The sequence below is a fragment of the Oncorhynchus mykiss genome, chromosome 12 (genome assembly GCF_013265735.2).
Source record: "Oncorhynchus mykiss isolate Arlee chromosome 12, USDA_OmykA_1.1, whole genome shotgun sequence".
Classification (NCBI taxonomy): domain Eukaryota; kingdom Metazoa; phylum Chordata; class Actinopteri; order Salmoniformes; family Salmonidae; genus Oncorhynchus; species Oncorhynchus mykiss.
The window spans coordinates 17,344,850-17,364,562 of record NC_048576.1 but is presented as its reverse complement, the minus strand read 5'-3'; the positions used below and the strand labels follow the sequence as shown (position 1 = coordinate 17,364,562).

General features: G+C 44.2%; 2 protein-coding genes across 5 annotated transcripts in view; both read right to left on the bottom strand.

The window, feature by feature from the left end:
* LOC110537090 (tetratricopeptide repeat protein 28) overlaps nt 1-5,160 on the bottom strand; it is a 108,444-nt gene extending 103,284 nt beyond the window's left edge. For all 4 annotated transcript variants that reach the window (XM_036937076.1, XM_036937079.1, XM_036937077.1 and 1 more), the window contains exons 1-2: nt 4,877-5,160; nt 2,822-3,241 (exon numbers count right to left, since the gene is read on the bottom strand). In XM_036937076.1, the coding sequence (XP_036792971.1) occupies nt 2,822-3,241; nt 4,877-4,906 (450 nt within the window). In that variant the 5' untranslated portion in view covers nt 4,907-5,160. The remainder of the gene's footprint in view (nt 1-2,821; nt 3,242-4,876) is intronic.
* A 266-nt stretch (nt 5,161-5,426) lies between these two features.
* Nucleotides 5,427-11,212, bottom strand: pla2g3 (phospholipase A2 group III). Its single transcript, XM_036938660.1, has 8 exons — nt 10,075-11,212; nt 9,019-9,151; nt 8,703-8,837; nt 8,363-8,594; nt 7,609-8,110; nt 7,338-7,473; nt 6,809-6,925; nt 5,427-6,489 (listed from the first exon to the last, which is right to left on the bottom strand). The coding sequence occupies exons 1-8, from the start codon at nt 10,697-10,699 to the stop codon at nt 6,273-6,275; spliced, it is 2,097 nt and encodes a 698-aa protein (XP_036794555.1). The 5' UTR covers nt 10,700-11,212; the 3' UTR covers nt 5,427-6,272.
* Nucleotides 11,213-19,713: the final 8,501 nt, after the last annotated feature.

Here is a 19,713-nt window from a genome sequence, read left to right as displayed (position 1 = left end):
TTAAAGAATTAACAAAAAAACAGAGCAAACTAGAATGCTATTTGGCCCTAAACAGAGAGTACACAGTGGCATAATACCTGACCACTGTGACTGACCCAAACTTAAGGAAATCTTTGACTGTGTACAGACTCAGTGAGCATAGCCTTGCTATTGAGAAAGGCCGCCGTAGGCAGACATGGCTCTCAAGAGAAGACAGGCTATGTGCACCCTACCCACAAAATGAGGTGGAAACTGAGCTGCACTTCCTAACCTCCTGCCCAATGTATGACCATATTAGAGACACATATTTCTCTCAGATTACACAGATCCACAAAGAATTTGAAAACAAACCCAATTTTGATAAACTCCCATATCTTTTGGGTGAAATACCACAGTGTGCCATCACAGCAGCAAGATTTGTGACCTGTTACCACAAGAAAAGGGCAGCCAGTGAAGAACAAACACCATTGTAAATACAACCCATATTTATGCTTATTTAACCATTTGTACATTGTTACAACACTGTATATATACATAATATGACAATTGTAATGTCTTTATTGTTTTGAAACTTCTGTATGTGTAATGTTTACTGTTAATTTTTATTGTTTATTTCACTTTTGTATATTATCTACCTCACTTGCTTTGGCAATGTTAACACATGTTTCCCATGCCAATAAAGCCCCTTGAATTGAAGAGAGAGAGTGAGAGAGAAAGAGAGAGAGAGAGAGAGAGAGAGAGAGAGAGAGAGAGAGAGAGAGAGAGAGAGAGAGAGAGAGAGAGAGAGATCTTTCCAGAACAACAAAGCCAGGGTTGGTGACCACTGGCCAAGGTAAAGAAACTCAGTCAGCAATCATCAGGAATTTTTTTTTTATCCATCTGTCCATTGTAATAGAGACATTAAAGTATTTCAAACACACATGCAAGTGTGTGTGTGTAGTCTATTGTGCCAACAGAGAAGTTAATGGTGTGCAGCGGATTGACGACTGGAGGGAAGCCGACAGGAAGAGGGAAGAAAAGAGAGAGGGAGGAACAGACAGGAACAGAGACGGAGGACAGGCTGAAGTAAGTAACGTTCTCAGAATGGTAGTTCCTTCACACTGACCAACAGAGAATACAGCAGCAGGACCACTGCTCTGACACCGCCACCGGGCCAGTAGGCACACACAAACACACAAACACACAGACACACAAACACACACACTCGCTCTCTTGAAGAAATGTTCCTGCTGTTATGTTATTGTCCTCATAGACCCTGCCTGCTCCTACAAAACACACACACACACACACACACACACACACACACACACACACACACACACACTCGCTCTCTTGAAGAAATGTTCCTGCTGTTATGTTATTGTCCTCATAGACCCTGCCTGCTCCTACAAAACACACACACACACACACACACACACACACACTCGCTCTCTTGAAGAAATGTTCCTGCTGTTATGTTATTGTCCTCATAGACCCTGCCTGCTCCTACAACACACACACACACACACACACACACACACACACACACACACACACACACACACACACACACACACACACACACACACACACACACACAAACAGACACACAAACAGACACACTCGCTCTCTTGAAGAAATGTTCCTGCTGTTATGTTGATGTCCTCACAGACCCTGCCTGCTCCTACAACACACACACACACACACACACACACACGAACAAACGGACACACAAACAGACACACTCGCTCTCTTGAATAAATGTTCCTGCTGTTATGTTATTGTCCTCATAGACCCTGCCTGCTCCTACAACACACACACACACACACACACACACACACAAACAGACACACAAACAGACACACTCGCTCTCTTGAAGAAATGTTCCTGCTGTTATGTTGATGTCCTCACAGACCCTGGCTGCTCCTACAACACACACACACACACACACACACACACACACACACACAAGCAGCTTCTGTCTATTCTCTTCCCTATAAAGAGGGGAAGTGGAGTAGAGCAGACCCAGAGAGAGAGATACAGAGCAGAGAGTAAATGCATCCCATATTTTTTTTTGTACTTTAACTATTTGCACATCCTTACAACACTGTATATAGACATAATATGACATTTGAAATGTGTATTATTTTTTAACATTTGTGATTTTAATGTTTACTGTTCATGTTTAATTGTTAATTTCACTTGCTTTGGCAATGCAAACATGTGTTTCCCATGTTAATAAAGCCCCTTAAAATGTAATGAATTACAGAGCCAGCCTGGAAAAGTCTTTCTGGAGTTTGTCTCTTTACAAAGACCCCTGACTGCCTCAAAACATCTCTGTCTCTTAGTCTATCTGTCTGTCTGTCTGTCTCTTCTCTCTCTCTCTCTTGGTATCACTTTCACGCTTTCTCTCTCATTTGTTTATTGACTGTAAGTTCAGGCTATTCCCTCTACAGTTGAATACAAAGAGGCACTTCATGATGAGCACCTCCAATCCTCTGGGAATGCTCTAGAAGTTGTTGGTGTACATTAACCATGACACCTATCTCTCTTACCTTGGGCCATTACAGAGGTAGGATCTTAATTTGAGCCAGTTTGCTACAGAAGGAAAATAATCCTGCAGCAACAGGAAATGTGAATTATTATGTGGATTATAATTAATGGACATTTTTTTGAAATGACAAAGCCTTTTTAAATCTTGAATACACTACAAGTTTTCATTTCCTGCTGTGCAGGAAGATTCTCAGCAACACAAGAGTGATGAAATGAAGATCTTACATCTGTAGTTTGAGCAAAACCCATCCCACAAACAAAGGCTCAGTTAGCAGTACAAATGTATGTTATAGTATAAAGTTGGTCCTACCTTTGGCCATTTGGGGTTGAGCAGGCGGGCTTTGAGGGCGTCGTCCAGGGCGGTCTGGTACTGTCCAAGGCGGAGATGGGCCGCTGAACGGTTACTGTACAGGATGCAGTTCTGAGGGTCTGCAGACAGGGCCTTCCCATAGAGCTGCACCGCCTGGCTGTACTGCCCCCGCTGGCATGCCTGGTTACTGCAACGCACTGCTTCCAAAAACTCTGTCTTAGAAAGGATAGGAGGCCCAGGAGGGATGGAGGGAGCGATGGAGGGATGAGGGTCTGTCTTACGGAGAGAGGGAGGGATGGAGGGATGAGGGTCTGTCTTGCAGAGAGTGGGAGGGATGGGGGGAGCAGAGGTAGAGGATGAAGAGGAGGAAGAGGGAGGGTTGGTGCTTCGGCCAGAAGAGCGAGAGCCAAAGAGAGAGAACTAAAGAGGAGAAGAGAGAGGGGGATGGGAGGAAGAAAAGAAATGTAGGGAGGAGTGGTCAGTTATATTTTAATTCAATCAAATACCTTTTTCTCAACATTACAGTAATTTGACAGTCAAGTTGTGTCATCATTCCCTAAAGAGGACCATGCTGATGTACAGCTGACTTTCTAATCTGTTCCACCAAAACATCAAAGCAATGTTTTTATATCTACATCTGCATGCGTTTGTGTGTAATGTGCACGTTGAGGTTAACTCTCTGCTTCCTTCCCTGATCTGCTGCTACCAAATTTGTCTTTTCAGAATTACTTACATCAAGGCTGTCATTATCTCTCTCTCTCTCTCTCTCTCTCTCTCTCTCTCTCTCTCTCTCTCTCTCTCTCTCTCTCTCTCTCTCTCTCTCTCTCTCTCTCTCTCGCTCTCTCTCTCTCTCTCTCTCGCTCGCTCTCTCTCTCTCTCTCTCTCGCTCACACACACACACACACACACACACACACACACACACACACACACACACACACACACACATGTTCCCTGGAGTCCCAGTGGCATTCTCTGTCCAAACAGAGAGCAAACTGGAGCACTAACTCACACAGTAGAACGTTTTCACTGAGAGAAGAAAGAGAGAGAGACAGGGAGAGCTAGAGAGAGAGCAAGAGAGAGTGAGAGAGGGGAGAGGGAGAGGGGGGAGAGAGAAGGAGAGAGAGAGAGAGAGAGGGGGAGTCAGGAGAAGAGGAGAGAACAGCTGATTTTCAGCCTGTGCATATAGCTGGGTATATATGAGTCACTCTTACACACACACTCTCCATCTCTCTCCCTGCGTATTTCTCTCTATCTCACTCACTCAATCTCTTTCTTTCTGTGTCACTCTCACTCTCTCTCATACCAACACAGATGGAGGCGTGCAGGAAAATGAGCCATTGTCAAAGTGGAGCAGCAGTTGAAACAGTTGTGTTGGAAAAGTAGTACAGGAACACCATCTTCACACACACACACACACACACACACACACACACACACACACACACACACACACACACACACACACACACACACACACACACACACACACACACACACACCACTTCCTTGTCCCTTCCTTCCTCCTCCCAGCCCAGGTCAGCAGGGAGACACATTCCTGAGAGAATGAAACCAGGGACCTCCTCTGACAGAGAGAGAGAGAGAGAGAGAGAGAGAGAGAGAGAGAGAGAGAGAGAGAGAGAGAGAGAGAAAGAGAGAGAGAGAGAGAGAGAGAGAGAGAGGAGAGAGAGAGAGAGAGAGAGAGAGAGAGAGAGAGAGAGAAAGAGAGAGAGAGAGAGAGAGAGAGAGAGAGAGAGGAGAGAGAGAGAGAGAGAGAGAGAGAGAGACTAAAGGGGCAAAAACCACTATTCTGTTTGTAACCTAAGTAAAAGCTAATGTTACATTTGGATCTTGTCTTATCTTATTATTATTGTAGCTAAGCAACTTGGGCATAACATCAAACGGATCATCAAAGCACTTTGGCTGAAATTGATAGGTTAGTTACTAGCCAGCCTATAGCATACTATTGCAGTTAGCTAGATCTATAGCCTAAATGCTATGCACTGTCAAAAAAACTGTAGCCTCATTTTCTTTGTTCGCCATTGGGTTATTTACCCTTTCTTTCTTCGGTCGATGCTTCTCCATCCTGTTCTAGCTTTATACACAGCGGCAGCAACTTCAAACTTTCATCCCATGGCAGTTCGCTTCCCAAACAGCCACAGAAACGCTGCGCTCTCCTACAACAATGTTTTCATGGACCTCAGAAAAATGAACAACAAGCGATATTCCACTTAACCGGCCGCGAACTAACTCAAGTTATTTCCCAGAAAGTGCGCCATGTTAAATCCGTTTTTCCCCGAGTAACGGAATTTGTGGCGGGTGGAGGCGGGTCTCGGCAGGCTCAAGCTCCACGGATGCATCTCCAGTCGCTCTCCAGGTCTCAATTACCCGTGGTGACATCAGAGAGGGGTTGAGTTACCTAGCAGTTATTCATTCCTGTTGTAAGTATTGTTTCTACAGAATTTTTGTAATAGATCGTTACTTACTGCAGACCTCTTCACAAATTAACAAGCCATACGCTTCATATTAGAGTAGGTTACACAATTGCCTTGAATCAAAGGTGAAAAAAATGAAAAAGAATTATAGAAAAGACGATACAAACACCATCCCTTTGCCTTTAATGAACGTATTCTATTAGTTATGGCTTCCATAATAATAATCTAACACTTTGGTGTCTTTGATATAGTGTAGTTTAATGTGTCATCAAATTGACAGCATTGTAAAGACAACACTAATAAATAGCATACAGGCTCTGTCAAAGTGTTTATTTAAAAAAACAATGTTTTATTTTATTGAACCTTTATTTAACTAGTCAAGTCAGTTAAGCGCAAATTCGTATTTACAATGACGGCCTACACCCGTCAAACTTGAACGACGCTGGGCCAATTGTCAAAGTGGATGGCACTCCCAATCACGGCAGGTTGTGATACAGTCTGGATTATTACAGAGTAAACAAATAATGAATAAAAACATTAAATGCAAACACTGTTTGTCTTTGATAATGATATGTTTTTCTATACAAGTAACTTATATGTACAATTTGCAGTCAGATAAAGTATTAAATGAATGCTGAGCATAGACAGTAGTTGAAAAAAAAAAGTATTTTACACTATAGTACAGTAGATTAGATATTTACATTCAGGACTTGAAACAGAGTTTTTCCTTTACAGCAGTAAGGCCCTGATACACATATCACTATTTATAACTGCTATTAGTAGATGTCTTATCCCTCCAACAACAACAAAAACTTGCACTTGTCTTTTTTCCTACTTGCACTGAGTTTGCTGATGTGGATGTCTCACCTAGCTATCTTAAAGTGAATGCATTAACTATAAGCAGCTCTGGATAAATCTGGATTTACAATTACTAAAATGTAAATTACAAAAATAAATAGTATCTATATCCCATATGGGAGGAAATGGGATGGCTAAATAAATCAGGCAACATTGCATCACATTGGCACTGCATCTTCTACTAAAGCACATTGACTGTGCTTCCTGGTCATCCTGATGCAGAGTTTGTGTAGTCTGCGTTTGGCCCATCTAGATTTGGGCCTCCTGCCGTTGTGGCCAGCGGCCTGTAGATGGCGCCACTTCTCCATGCCTCCACCATTGATCTTCTGATGCTCCAGCTGAACAGGAGAGGGTTTGACCAGAGAAGCCGAGCAGCTGTAGATAAGGAGGTAGACTGTTACAAACTCACGTGCGGTTGTGTGTGTCTGTGTGTGCGGGCGTGGACCATTAGCTCAGTGGGCCTGTCTAACTTGGGGTTTTTGCACAAAATGATAATTATCTGGCTAATAGTGGGGGCCACAAGGAAAAAATGGGCCAGTGTATTAGAATGCCAGAGCCTATTTCTGGTCCCAGTCCGTGTGTGTGTGTGTGTGTGTGTGTGTGTGTGTGTGTGTGAGAGAGAGAGAGAGCGTGCACCCTTGCGTGCACATGTGTGGCAGTGCGTGTGTGTGTCTGTGATGTGTACTGTACTGACCTTGTCCCCTGTGTGCAGACCTGTGGCTGTAATGTGAAACAGGACAGAGAGATGTACTTCAACAGGATAGTCTGAACCCCAGATATCTCCTTCTGCTGAACCAGAACCTCAGACAGTCTAGAGGAGAGGAGAGGAGAGGAGAGGAGAGGAGAGGAGAGGAGAGGAGAGGAGAGGAGAGGAGAGGAGGACATATTGGGGTGAGTGCCAGACACACACGTGAGCACACAATCTTACTGCTGCCAAAAAGTCCTACTTCTGTATTTTATCAAACATTTGATTTAAACATTAAGCAACAACTGCTAACACAACTAGTAGGGCTGTCCTTGACTGTCTGACCCTATGCACACAATTTGTTTTACACACCTAACAAATATACCCGTAAAGGATGGGTCACCGAAGGTGATTTGACTCGTAATTTCATTAATTCATTCACAAAATGACATACAGACATGTGTATGTCACAGACCACTTGGTTGCACTGATCTGGTTGTCCAAGTCATTACATATTGTGTTATTCTGTAATAATGACCTGCTGGTACAGTTGCAGTGGAAGAGGGTCCTGGGTTCTGGGTTGAGGAGGCTGTATCTCTTCTGGTGAGCAGGGATCTTAAACCTGCAGTCATCCAGGTCTCTGTATACATCACACACATACACATGCTGCTTCCCTACACAGACGGAAAACACAATGAAATGTAATTGAGCTCATGGTCAAGTCCACTCAAAAGGCATTATCAATAGTAGATGCACATAGAAACAGGCAGAAAGAGACAGAAAACCAGACAATATTTTCTTTCACCTACCTGTGCTTGCTGCGTCCTGGTTAGGCAGAGTCAGGCCAGTATGGTGGGTGGGTTCAGCTGGCGAGGCCAAAGCCAATGCTGGGCCCGAGGCTGAGGCTAAAGTTTCCAGTCCCGAGGTGCTACTCTGGGTCCCTATAGCAGTAGCAGTGCCAGTGGTGGAGGTGGGGGAAGTATTGGCAACCATATTGTCCTCTCCAGGGTAAGGGTGGATGACAGGCGAGCCAGAGGCTGGTGTTCCACTCTGACCCCCTGGGGTGAGGTCTGCTGGGGCAGCACTGGAAGGAGTGGTGGGGGTGGAGGTGGAGAGAGAGGTGGAGGGAGAGGTGGGGGTGGAGGTGGAGGGAGAGGTGGAGGTGGAGGGAGAGGTGGAAGTGGCAATGTAGGGAAAGGTGGTGGGAGAGGTTGAAGTGGTGGAGGGAGATGTGGAGATGGAAGTAGAGAAGGTGGAGGAAGAGATGGAGGAGGAAGTGGAGAAGGTGGAGGGAGAGGTGGTGGAGATGGAGGTGGAGGTGGAGAGGGAGGTAGAGGAGGTGGAGGAGGTGGTGGGAGAGGTGGAGATGGAGAGGGAGGTGGAGATGGAGGAGGTGGTGGAAGAGGTGGAGAGGGAGGTAGAGGAGGTGGAGATGGAGGTGGAGGAGGTGGTGGGAGAGGTGGAGAGGGAGGTAGAGGAGGTGGAGATGGAGGTGGTGGGAGACGTGGAGAGGGAGGTAGAGGAGGTGGAGATGGAGGTGGTGGGAGATGTGGAGAGGGAGGTAGAGGAGGTGGAGATGGAGGTGGTGGAGTTGGAAGTGGAGGAGGAGGAGGAGGAGATGGATGTGGAGGAGGAGGTGGTAGAGTTGGAGGGGGAGGTGGAAGTGGGGGTGGAGATGGTAGTGGTGGTATTGTCAGCCATGTCATCCTCCTCTAAGTCAGGGTCTGGCTGGGTGGAGTTGTAGAAGGTGGGAGGATGGACCACAGCATACAGAGACATCTCATACTGTTGACACCTGTCACAGAGAGGAATGAGGTAGGATCAGCCTCTACTCCATTTTACATTGCATGTTACATTAAACACTTCATGAACAAACATAAGTGAGGGAGAGATCGTCACTCACATGCCAATCCAGTTCCTCTGAGAGCACTGTAGTCTGTGGGAGAACTCAAAGCAGTGCATCTTCAGCAGGTTGAAGAAGACGTATCCCACTGTGTCTGAAATACTGTCCTCAGCCCCCAGCAAACACTGGTGAAACCTATACACAACAACACAATGTTAATACAATGTTAATACAACCTAAACACAACATCAATACAACACTACCCAGAGGTTAGCCGGAACTGAATCAGTAATGTATAATGTTAAGGGAAAGGCAGAATCTTCCTCATGAGAGTCACAGTCTCATAGACAGAGTTAGTTTGTGACAGGCAGCCTACCTGTTATCACAGTGGCAGTGGGACAGGGTGAAAATGTTTGTGTTGAAAACTCCATAGTTGGTCTCGAACGACAGGATGGTGTCCTGACATTGGTCATGCTCCCTGCAGCAACTGTCTGTCTCTGCAAACACACCTGTCACAGGTAGACGGGTAGGAGAGGTTCAGCAACAACAACAAGAGTCCAGGTTAGGCATATTTGATATATTGTGACGCGAAACAGAGGCATTACTAAAGTAGGGCCCTATAAAATCAGCTCAATTTTGTCTGATTCCGTATTTTGTTTCCCCAAATTCCGTTTAATTTTACCCAGATTTCTGTTTCACCCTGTTTTTTTAAGGTTTTCGCTCTGAAAGTCACACTTTTTTAAACTGAAAAACAACTCAATTGGATGTTCTAATCCACAACAATGCTTAACCCACATCAGGAGACCACTTTTCAGGTCTAAAAAGAAATACAAATACACATAGATGCAACTGTTAGCGGTGTAGCTCACACAATCAATCAATCGTTTATAAAGCCCTTTTAACATCTGCAGTTGTCACAAAGTGCTTATACAGAAACCCAGCCTAAAATCCCGAAGAGCTAGCAATGCAGATGTATATAGAAGAACTCTACCATCACTGTCCGTGTTTGCAAAATAAATACCGACTGGATTGATGCAAATAATGATATCATTCTGCCAGGTAAGCATAGACTACTTTGTAGTTAACATTTAATTGAGAAGGTTTTTGGGAAAGCATTTCCATCTACCAACATCGCTAACGGCTGCACAAAGTGGTAGACGCTTTATGTGTTAATTAATTTAGATGATTCCCTACTAAGGACAATACATTTTTGAATAAGGTTGAATTACATTTTAATATCTGGATTCCATAATTCTGTCTGCGTTCTCCGCATCGCGGATTTTATAGAGCCCTACAAATGGGCACATGAATCATCATCATCAATTACATTCTGCTTTAATACCCCATTCAATTACAAATGAGAAAATATTATCAAAAGGAGAACCACATCTTAGTCTGGAACACAGTTACAGATTCAACACCGATCACCTACCTAAATCGTCATAGGTCGCCGCCTTGTTCCCTGAGCCGCACCAAAGCGTTCCCGGCACGATGAAACCACGTTTTACGCGCCGATGGGTTTGCGTCTCATCCCTGGAACTGTCACCACCGTCTCCAAGAAGATTCTGGAACGCTATATCATCAATAACACTCCGTGCGTGCCTCTTACTCCTTGTCTCTGTATGTTCCTCAGAGGCATCTCCAACGGCTTCGCGCTGGGTGACCGTTGGAGAGCTAACAGGAGCGCAGTGGCTTTCAAGTTCAGACTGCGCACTGACATCAAAACGTTCACGAGGACGGTCAGAGAACTCTCCTGTGGTGTTCTTCTCCCGACACACAGACATGTAGCTGTTTGTAACGGCCGTGTCGTCACTCACTGCGCAGTTGACCAGTCTATTCTCCACAGACCACACACTGTGGTAGAGATGGAGGGATGAGGAGGAGGTGTGGTGAGTTTTGCTGTGGTGTCGGAGAAAGCTGAGATGGATCTCACCGTTCGACGTGACTTTAGTCCAGAAACAGAAATCCCTCGGGTCAGCAGCAGCAGCTGCAGTGGTCAACATCAGTGACACTGCTGCCATCATTACAGCAGAAAATAAAATTGAGTTGATGTGCATTTTCAGCACCAATGTAAGCACTTTAAATGTCCTTCAGTACTTTATAGATAAACTAATATTGGTAATAAAAAGCACCGAACCCAATTCAATTTAATTTCTCGTTTTATAAAACACTCCCTTTCTCTTATGCTAAGAGGTAAGATTAAATATATAAATAAAATGTTGCCGCACCCCGAACTTGCATTAAAATACATTCACTTTGCAGCTGATACGTAATTAACAGTGGCCCTATGCACTAGTTTCCACTGTCTGAGGATGTCTGAAAAGAGACGGACCTCAGGCCGGTTTTAAACTGTTCTACGAGGGGCTTTCCCGCCCGCAATATTCTGCGCTTTGATTTGACCACGTGGTTGTAGTGTGTGTTTGTGTAACTAACCAGTCTTCTGTCCAAGCTTTGGGTGCAAGTAGTGTATATCGGAGAAACCTCATGGAAACAGGACAGGTCTAATGTAGTTAACTTTCCAAATGTCGACAAAACAAAATAGGCATACGCTAGAAGAAGTGGATATTTTTGTGTCGGTAAAATTAACTATGTACGAAATGTTGGTGGAAACGCTTTTATGCGCAAATAATAGCCATCATGACCTAATAGCCACGCGATGCAGCCTGGTCTCATAAACTAGACGTAACATAGTAAACGTAAATCCGGGACTCGAAATTAGTATATGTTACATTTGGTTACTTAAGATGGTTACTTACCATAAGCTCACTAGACCGAACACATGCCATCGCGCATGTTAATTTTGTCCACCCACACCAGACGCAATCAGACGCATGTTGAAATATAAAAACAAACTCTGAACCAACTATATTAACTTGGGTACAGGTCGAAACATATTGTAACGACCCTAAGTTTATAAGCGCGGAAATTGACCCTGCCGTAAGAGCATGCTTTTGCAGCACAGTCGATAGCGCACCGGACCTCGGGCTCGAAGGTCGAGGGTTCGAGACCTGCTCCCTGCTGTTTCATTATAATATGAAACACTCGTGGACATTTTTCTAGCTTGCTGTTGCTTGCTAATTTGTCCTGTGATGTAAACGTTGGGTTGTAGATGATAGAGTACAGTATATACATATACATATGAGATGAATAATGCAGGATATGTAAACATTATATTAAGTAGCATTGTTTAAAGTGGCTAGTGATATATTTTACATCAATTTCCATCAATTCCCATTATTAAAGTGGCTGGAGTTGTCAGTGTGTTTGCAGCTGCCACTCAATGTTAGTGGTGGCTGTTTAACAGTCTGATGGCCTTGAGATAGAAGCTGTTTTTCAGTCTCTCGGTCCCAGCTTTGATGCACCTGTACTGACCTCACCTTCTGGATGATAGCGGGGTGAAAAGGCAGTGGCTCGGGTGATTGTTGTCCTTGATGATCTTTATGGCCTTCCTGTGACATCGGGTGGTGTAGGTGTCCTGGGGGGCAGGTAGTTTGCCCCCGGTGATGCGTTGTGCAGACATCACTACCCTCTGGAGAGCCTTACGGTTTTGGGCGGAGCAGTTGCCGTACTAGGCGTGATACAGCCCGACAGAATGCTCTCGATTGTGCATCTGTAGAAGTTTGTGAGTGTTTTTGGTGACAAGCCAAATTTCTTCAGTCTCCTGAGGTTGAAGAGGCGCTGCTGCGCCTTCTTCACGATGCTGTCTGTGTGGGTGGACCAATTCAGTTTGTCTGTGATGTGTACGCCGAGGAACTTAAAACTTACTACCCTCTCCACTACTGTTCCATCGATGTGGATAGGGGGGTGTTCCCTCTGCTGTTTCCTGAAGTCCACAATCATCTCCTTAGTTTTGTTGACGTTGAGTGTGAGGTTATTTTCCTGACACCACACTCCGAGGGCCCTCACCTCCTCCCTGTAGGCCGTCTCGTCGTTGTTGGTAATCAAGCCTACCACTGTAGTGTCATCCGCAAACTTGATGATTGAGTTGGAGGCGTGCGTGGCCACGCAGTCGTGGGTGAACAGGGAGTACAGGAGAGGGCTCAGAACGCACCCTTGTGGGGCCCCAGTGTTGAGGATCAGCGGGGTGGAGATATTGTTACCTACCCTCACCACCTGGGGGCAGCCCGTCAGGAAGTCCAGGACCCAGTTGCACAGGGCGGGGTCGAGACCCAGGGTCGTGAGATTGATGACGAGTTTGGAGGGTACTATGGTGTTAAATGCTGAGCTGTAGTCGATGAACAGTATTCTTACATAGGTATTCCTCTTGTCCAGATGGGTTAGGGCAGTGTGCAGTGTGGTTGAGATTGCATCATCTGTGGACCTATTTGGGCGGTAAGCAACTTGGAGTGGGTCTAGGGTGTCAGGTAGGGTGGAGGTGATATGGTCCTTGACTAGTCTCTCAAAGCACTTCATGATGACGGAAGTGAGTGCTACGGGGCGATAGTCATTTAGCTCAGTTACCTTAGCTATCATGGGAACAGGAACAATGGTGGCCCTCTTGAAGCATGTGGGAACAGCATACTGGGATGCTGTCCGTAAACACACCAGCCAGCTGGTCTGCGCATGCTCTGAGGACCCGGCTAGGGATGCCATCTGGGCCGGCAGCCTTGCGAGGGTTAGCACGTTTAAATGTTTTACTCACATTGGCCGTGGTGAAGGAGAGCCCGCAGGTTTTGGTAGAGGGTGGTGTCAGTAGCACTGTATTGTCCTCAAAGCGAGCAAAGAAGTTGTTTAATTTGTCTGGGAGCAAGACGTCGGTTTCCGCGACGGGGCTAGTTTTCTTTTTGTAATCCGTGATTGACTGTAAACCCTGCCACATACAGTTGGCGTCGGAAGTTTACATACACTTAGGTTGGAGTCATTCAAACTACTTTTTCAACCACTCCACAAATTTCTTGTTAACAAACTGTAGTTTTGGCAAGTCAGTTAGGACATCTACTTTGTGCATGACACAAGTAATTTTTCAAACAATTGTTTACAGACAAATTATTTCACTTATAATTCACTGTATCACAATTCCAGTGGGTTAGACGTTTACACACACTAAGTTGACTGTGCCTTTAAACGGCGGTAGTCGTTTAGCTCAGTTACCTTGGCTTTCTTGGGAACATGAACAATGGTGGCCCTCTTGAAGCATGTGGGAACAGCAGACTGGGATAAGGATTGATTGAATATGTCCGTAAACACACCAGACAGCTGGTCTGCGCATGCTCTGAGGGCGCGGCTGGGGATGCCGTCTGGGCCTGCAGCCTTGCGAGGGTTAACACGTTTAAATGTTTTACTCACGTCGGCTGCAGTGAAGGAGAGTCCGCATGTTTTGGTTGCGGGCCGTGTCAGTGGCACTGTATTGTCTTCAATGCAGGCAAAAAAGTTATTTAGTCTGCCTGGGAGCAAGACATCCTGGTCCGTGACGGGGCTGGTTTTCTTTTTGTAATCCGTGATTGACTGTAGACCCTGCCACATACCTCTTGTGTCTGAGCCGTTGAATTGCGACTCTACTTTGTCTCTATACTGACGCTTGTTTGATTGCCTTGCGGAGGGAATAGTTACACTGTTTGTATTTGGTCATGTTTCCGGTCACCTTGCCCTGATTAAAAGCAGTGGTTCACGCTTTCAGTTTCACGCGAATGCTGCCATCAATCCACGGTTTCTGGTTTGGGAATGTTTTAATCGTTGCTATGGGAACGACATCTTCAATGCACGTTCTAATGAACTCGCACACCGAATCAGCGTATTCGTCAATGTTGTTGTTCGCCGCAATGCGGAACATATCCCAGTCCACGTGATGGAAGCAGTCTTGGAGCGTGGAATCAGATTGGTCGGACCAGCGTTGAACAGACCTCAGCGCGGGAGCTTCTTGTTTTAGCTTCTGTCTGTAGGCAGGGAGCAACAAAATGGAGTCTTGGTCAGCTTTTCCGAAAGGAGGGCGGGGGAGGGCCTTATATGCGTCGCGGAAGTTAGAATAGCAATGATCCAAGGTTTTATCAGCCCTGGTTGCGCAATCGATATGCTGATACAATTTAGGGAGTCTTGTTTTCAGATTAGCCTTGTTAAAATCCCCAGCTACAATGAATGCAGCCTCAGGATATGTGGTTTCCAGTTTGCAGAGTCAAATAAAGTTAGTTCAGAGCCATCGATGTGTCTGCTTTGGGGGGAATATATACGACTGTGATTATAATCAAAGAGAATTCCCTTGGTAGATAATGCGGTCGACATTTGATTGTGAGGAATTCTAAATCAGGTGAACAGAAGGACTTGAGTTATTGTGTGTCTCGTTAACCATAAGGCATACGCCCCCGCCCCTCTTCTTACCAGAAATATGTTTGTTTCTGTCGGCGTGATGCGTGGAGAAACCAGCTGGCTGCACCAAATTAATCCACAGATAAAAGGGGAAACCTATTTAGAAATAGAAATCAAGTACTATTTTGGTGCCTGGCTACGCAGACGCTCGTTGATGCACGAGAGTAGTTTGGATGAAATGATTGAATAACATTTATGTGTACATTTATTTTACAACACTCACTCACGCAATGAGGGCGGTGTGGTCAGCATGCTTGGCAAAAATTAAAGTAGGGTGGTTGGTCGGGGTGGATGGGTGGTCGCATAATCTCATCACAGCCAATTTGAGCATTTTAGCTAATTAACAGCTTTTCAACTACTTACTACTTTTCAGCTAGTTTTCAACTACTTAGCATGTTAGCTAACCCTTCCCCTAACCCTTTTAGCCAACCCTAACCTTAACCCTTTTAGCTAACCCTTCCCCTAACCTTAACCTTAACCCTTTTAGCTAACCCTTCCCTTAACCCTAACCCTTTTTGCTAACCCTAACCCCAACCTTAACCCTTTTAGCTAACCATTCCCCTAACCTTAACCCTTTTAGCTAACCCAAACCCTAACCTTAACCCTTTTAGCTAACCCTTCCCTTAATCCTAACCCTTTTAGCTAACCCTTCCCTTAATCCTAACCCTTTTAGCTAATCCTAACCCTAATTGTAACCCTTTAACCGAACTCCTAAACTTAACCCTAACCTTAACCCTAACCCCTAAAATAGCAAACATTAGCCAGCTAGCCACCTAGATAGAATTCGAAACATAGTGTATGTTTTGCAAATTCGTAACATGTAACACAAATGGTCATTTAGAACATATCATACGAAATGGATGATGGACATCCACAATTTAACACATACCATCCGAAACGTAACATATCATACTAAAGTACTTTCTCAGATTTACATACAGAATAATACGAAGTGCTCTGAGACCAGGTTGCACAGGTTGCAGCTATGACGTGTTGTATGGTCCTCCCACTAAGACACTAAGCATACAGTTTATTAGGCTACATATGAAATAAATGATGAGGAACTTCACAGGGTGGTAAAAGTGCAAGGTGAGCTTGATGATACATTCCAATAAATATTGAGGGTTTTATTCCGGTGACATGATCATCGATGCTTGGCTGCTTTTTGACAAAAAAAAAATGTATCTTGCTCTTTTGTCCAAAATAATCTCATTGTGTGGTTCCCAATCTGGGATACTAGAACCCCTGGGGGTAATTGGACATATACACAGGGGGTACATATGAGAAGACTCATGCCTACTGGTAAAATGCACATACGGAGGTACTTCAGGGCTACTCCAGGCAAAGTAAAATTCAGTTGGTGGTACAGTAAATCTGTCAATGTGTCGTTGGGCACTTAACCCTAAGTGTTCCTGTAAATCACTCAGGATAAGAGCTTCTACGTAAACCAATAGAAACACATCTCGGATTGGAAAATACACATATAGTAGCCACATATCATTGAGTGACTCCAAGTTTACTTAGATATGATGGTTATTATATCAATATTTGCACATAAATGCGTTTCCACTGCCAATTTTTGCTAAATACACCACCATGTCGAACAAACAAATTATCTGTGTCGGTTGTTATAATGGATGGACCAAGGCGCAGCGTGATTTGAGTTCCACATCTTTATTAAAAGTGAAACTTAAAAAAAAAAAACAATGAACAAACGTGAAGTAACTTAGTGCACCAAGCACATACACAAAACAATTTTCCACAAAAGCAGGTGGGAACAGGGACACCTTAAGTATGCTCCCCAATTAGAGACAACAATAATCAACTGCCTCTAATTGGGAACTATACTCAATCCCAAACATATAAATAAATTGACTAGAACACTCCCTAGTCACGCCCTGACCTACAACACCATAGAGAACCAAGGGCTCTCTATGGTCAGGGCGTGACACTGTGGGCATTTATACAATTATACCGAAACTTCCAATTTCCATCACAGCTGTGGTGATTTTTAAAAATAATTTATTCTCATAAAAACTGAGGATGGTTACAAACCAGGTTTCCAGACAACCTTTCTATATAGTAAAGTACATGTTGGATAAAAAATGACATGCCTGATGGAAACAGACAATTTGTCCGTAAACTTTCCATATGTCGACAAAACAAAACATGCGAGACAAAGTGGGATCTTTTAGTGTCTGTAAAATTAATTATGTGAGAAATGTCGGTGGAAACACTTTCATGTGCAAATATTGATATAATAACCATCATATCGAAGTCAACTTCCCTGTTAATAATTCCTCAGCACCCCCATCAGTACAGCTGAAAATGCGATGGAAACACATTTAACTTGTTAAACACATTTAACAAAAATGATTTAACAGATATTGAATATTGTGTCCCTGAACAAAGGGGGTATCTGGTTTGGTCAGTATCTGGTTTGGCCACCAGCTGCATTAAGTACTATAGTGCATCTCCTCCTCATGGACTGCACCAGATTTGCCAGTTCTTGCTGTGAGATGTTACCCCACTCTTCCACCAAGGCACCTGCAAGTTCCCAGACATTTCTGGGGGGAATGGTCCTAGCCCTCACCCTCCGATCGAACAGGTCCCAGACGTGCTCAATGGGATTGAGATCCGGGCTCTTCGCTGGCCATGGCAGAACACTGACATTCCTGTCTTGCAGGAAATCATGCACAGAACGAGCAGTATGGCTGGTGGCATTGTCATGCTGGAGGGTCACATCAGGATGAGCCTGCAGGAAGGGTACCACATGAGGGAGGAGGATGTCTTCCCTGTAATGCACAGCATTGAGAGTGCCTGCAATGACAACAAGCTCAGTCTGATGATGCTGTGACACACCGCCCCAGACCATGACCTCCAAATCGATCCCGCTCCAGAGTACAGGCCTCAGTGTAACACTCATTCCTTCGACGATAAACGGAAATCCGACCATCACCCCTGGTGAGACAAAACCACGACTCGTCAGTGTAGAGCACTTTTTGCCAGTCCTGTCTGGTCCAGCGACGGTGGGTTTGTGCCCATAGGTGACGTTTTTGCCGGTGATGTCTGGTGAGGACCTGCCTTACAACAGGCCTACAAGCCCTCAGTCCAGCCTCTCTCAGCCTATTGCAGACAGTCTGAGCACTGATGGAGGGATTGTGTGTTCCTGGTATAACTCGGGCAGTTGTTTTTGCCATCCTGTACCTGTCCCGATCCTGTGCAAGTGTTGTTACACGTGGTCTGCCACTGCGAGGATGATCAGCTGTCTGTCCTGTCTCCCTGTAGCGCTGTCTTAGGCACAGTACAGACTTTACAATTTATTACCCTGGCCACATCTGCAGTCCTCATGCCTCCTTGCAGCATGCCTCATCCCCGCAGATGAGCAGGGACCCCGGGAATCTTTCTTTTGGTGTTTTTCAGAGTCAGTAGATAGGCCTCTTTAGTGTCCTAAGTTTTCATAACTGTGACCTTAATTGCCTACCGTCTGTAAGCTGTTAGTGTCTTAACAACCGTTCCACAGGTGCATGTTCATTAATTGTTAATGGTTCATTGAACAAGCATTGGAAACAGTGTTTAAACCCTTTACAATGAAGATCAGTGAAGTTATTTGGATTTTTACGAATTATCTTTAAAAGACAGGGTCCTGAAAAAGGGATGTTTCTTTTTTTGCTGAGTTTAATGAACACAATTGTTTCTACTGGATGGATGATCAATGAAAATTATTACACTTGCCATCCTTATCAGATATCATAAATTATGAAACATTAAAATGCTTATCTTTTATCTATTGGCCAGCATCCAGAATATGAGGTGTTTCTGAACATGACAGAGTCAAATTCCGCCAGGAAGTAAACATAAAATCTATCTAGTTTTATAATTGTATCCTCCAATATTGACCAGAAAGAACTATTTCCATTTATATTTCTATCTATTAACTATTTTTTTCACTCTAGGCCTATATTTTTAAACTAAATTATACAATGTCAGCATTATATCATTGAATATTATTAAACCATCAATGTCTCCATGAATGTCAAGGTGTGTTATACTGCACAGTGGAGTTCAAGTCTATACAGTCAGGCAGACTAATCCTTCAGAGGCCAACAGGACTGTGAACTTTCAACCAGTTGGAAAAGAAAAAGAGAAGAGATTCACTACTGTGTTTATCAAGAGAGCCAAAGTCCACCTGCATCCCACTGCGTGTCTACTCAGGCCACCGGTTCTCAAACCTCACCTGATTCTCACAAAGGTCCTGCCATGTCACAGACGCTGCTTATACAATGAGCGAACTTCAAAGAATGTCTATGCATTAACAGTGGTGGAAAAAGTAGCCAATAGAAATAGAAAATGACTCAAATAAAAGTGAGTCACTCAGTAAAACACTACTTGAGTAAAAGTCTAAAAGTATTTGGTTTTACATATACTCAAGTATCAAAAGTTAATGTAATTGCTCAAATATACTTAAGTATCAAAAGTAAAAGTACAAGTACAAATCATTTCAAATTCCTTATATTAAGCAAACCAGAGAGTGAGTACTTTTGGGTGTCTGGTAAAATGGATGGCGTAAAAAGTACACTATTTCCTTTAGGAATGTAGTGAAGTAAAAGTACAAGTTGTCGAAAATATACATAGTAAAGTAAGGTACAGACACCCCAAAAAAACAACTTAAGTTGTACTTTAAAATATTTTTACTGAAGTACTTTACACCACTGTGCATTAACCATTTGCATGCTTCTCCCAAGACTATGATAACAGTGGCAGAAGGCAA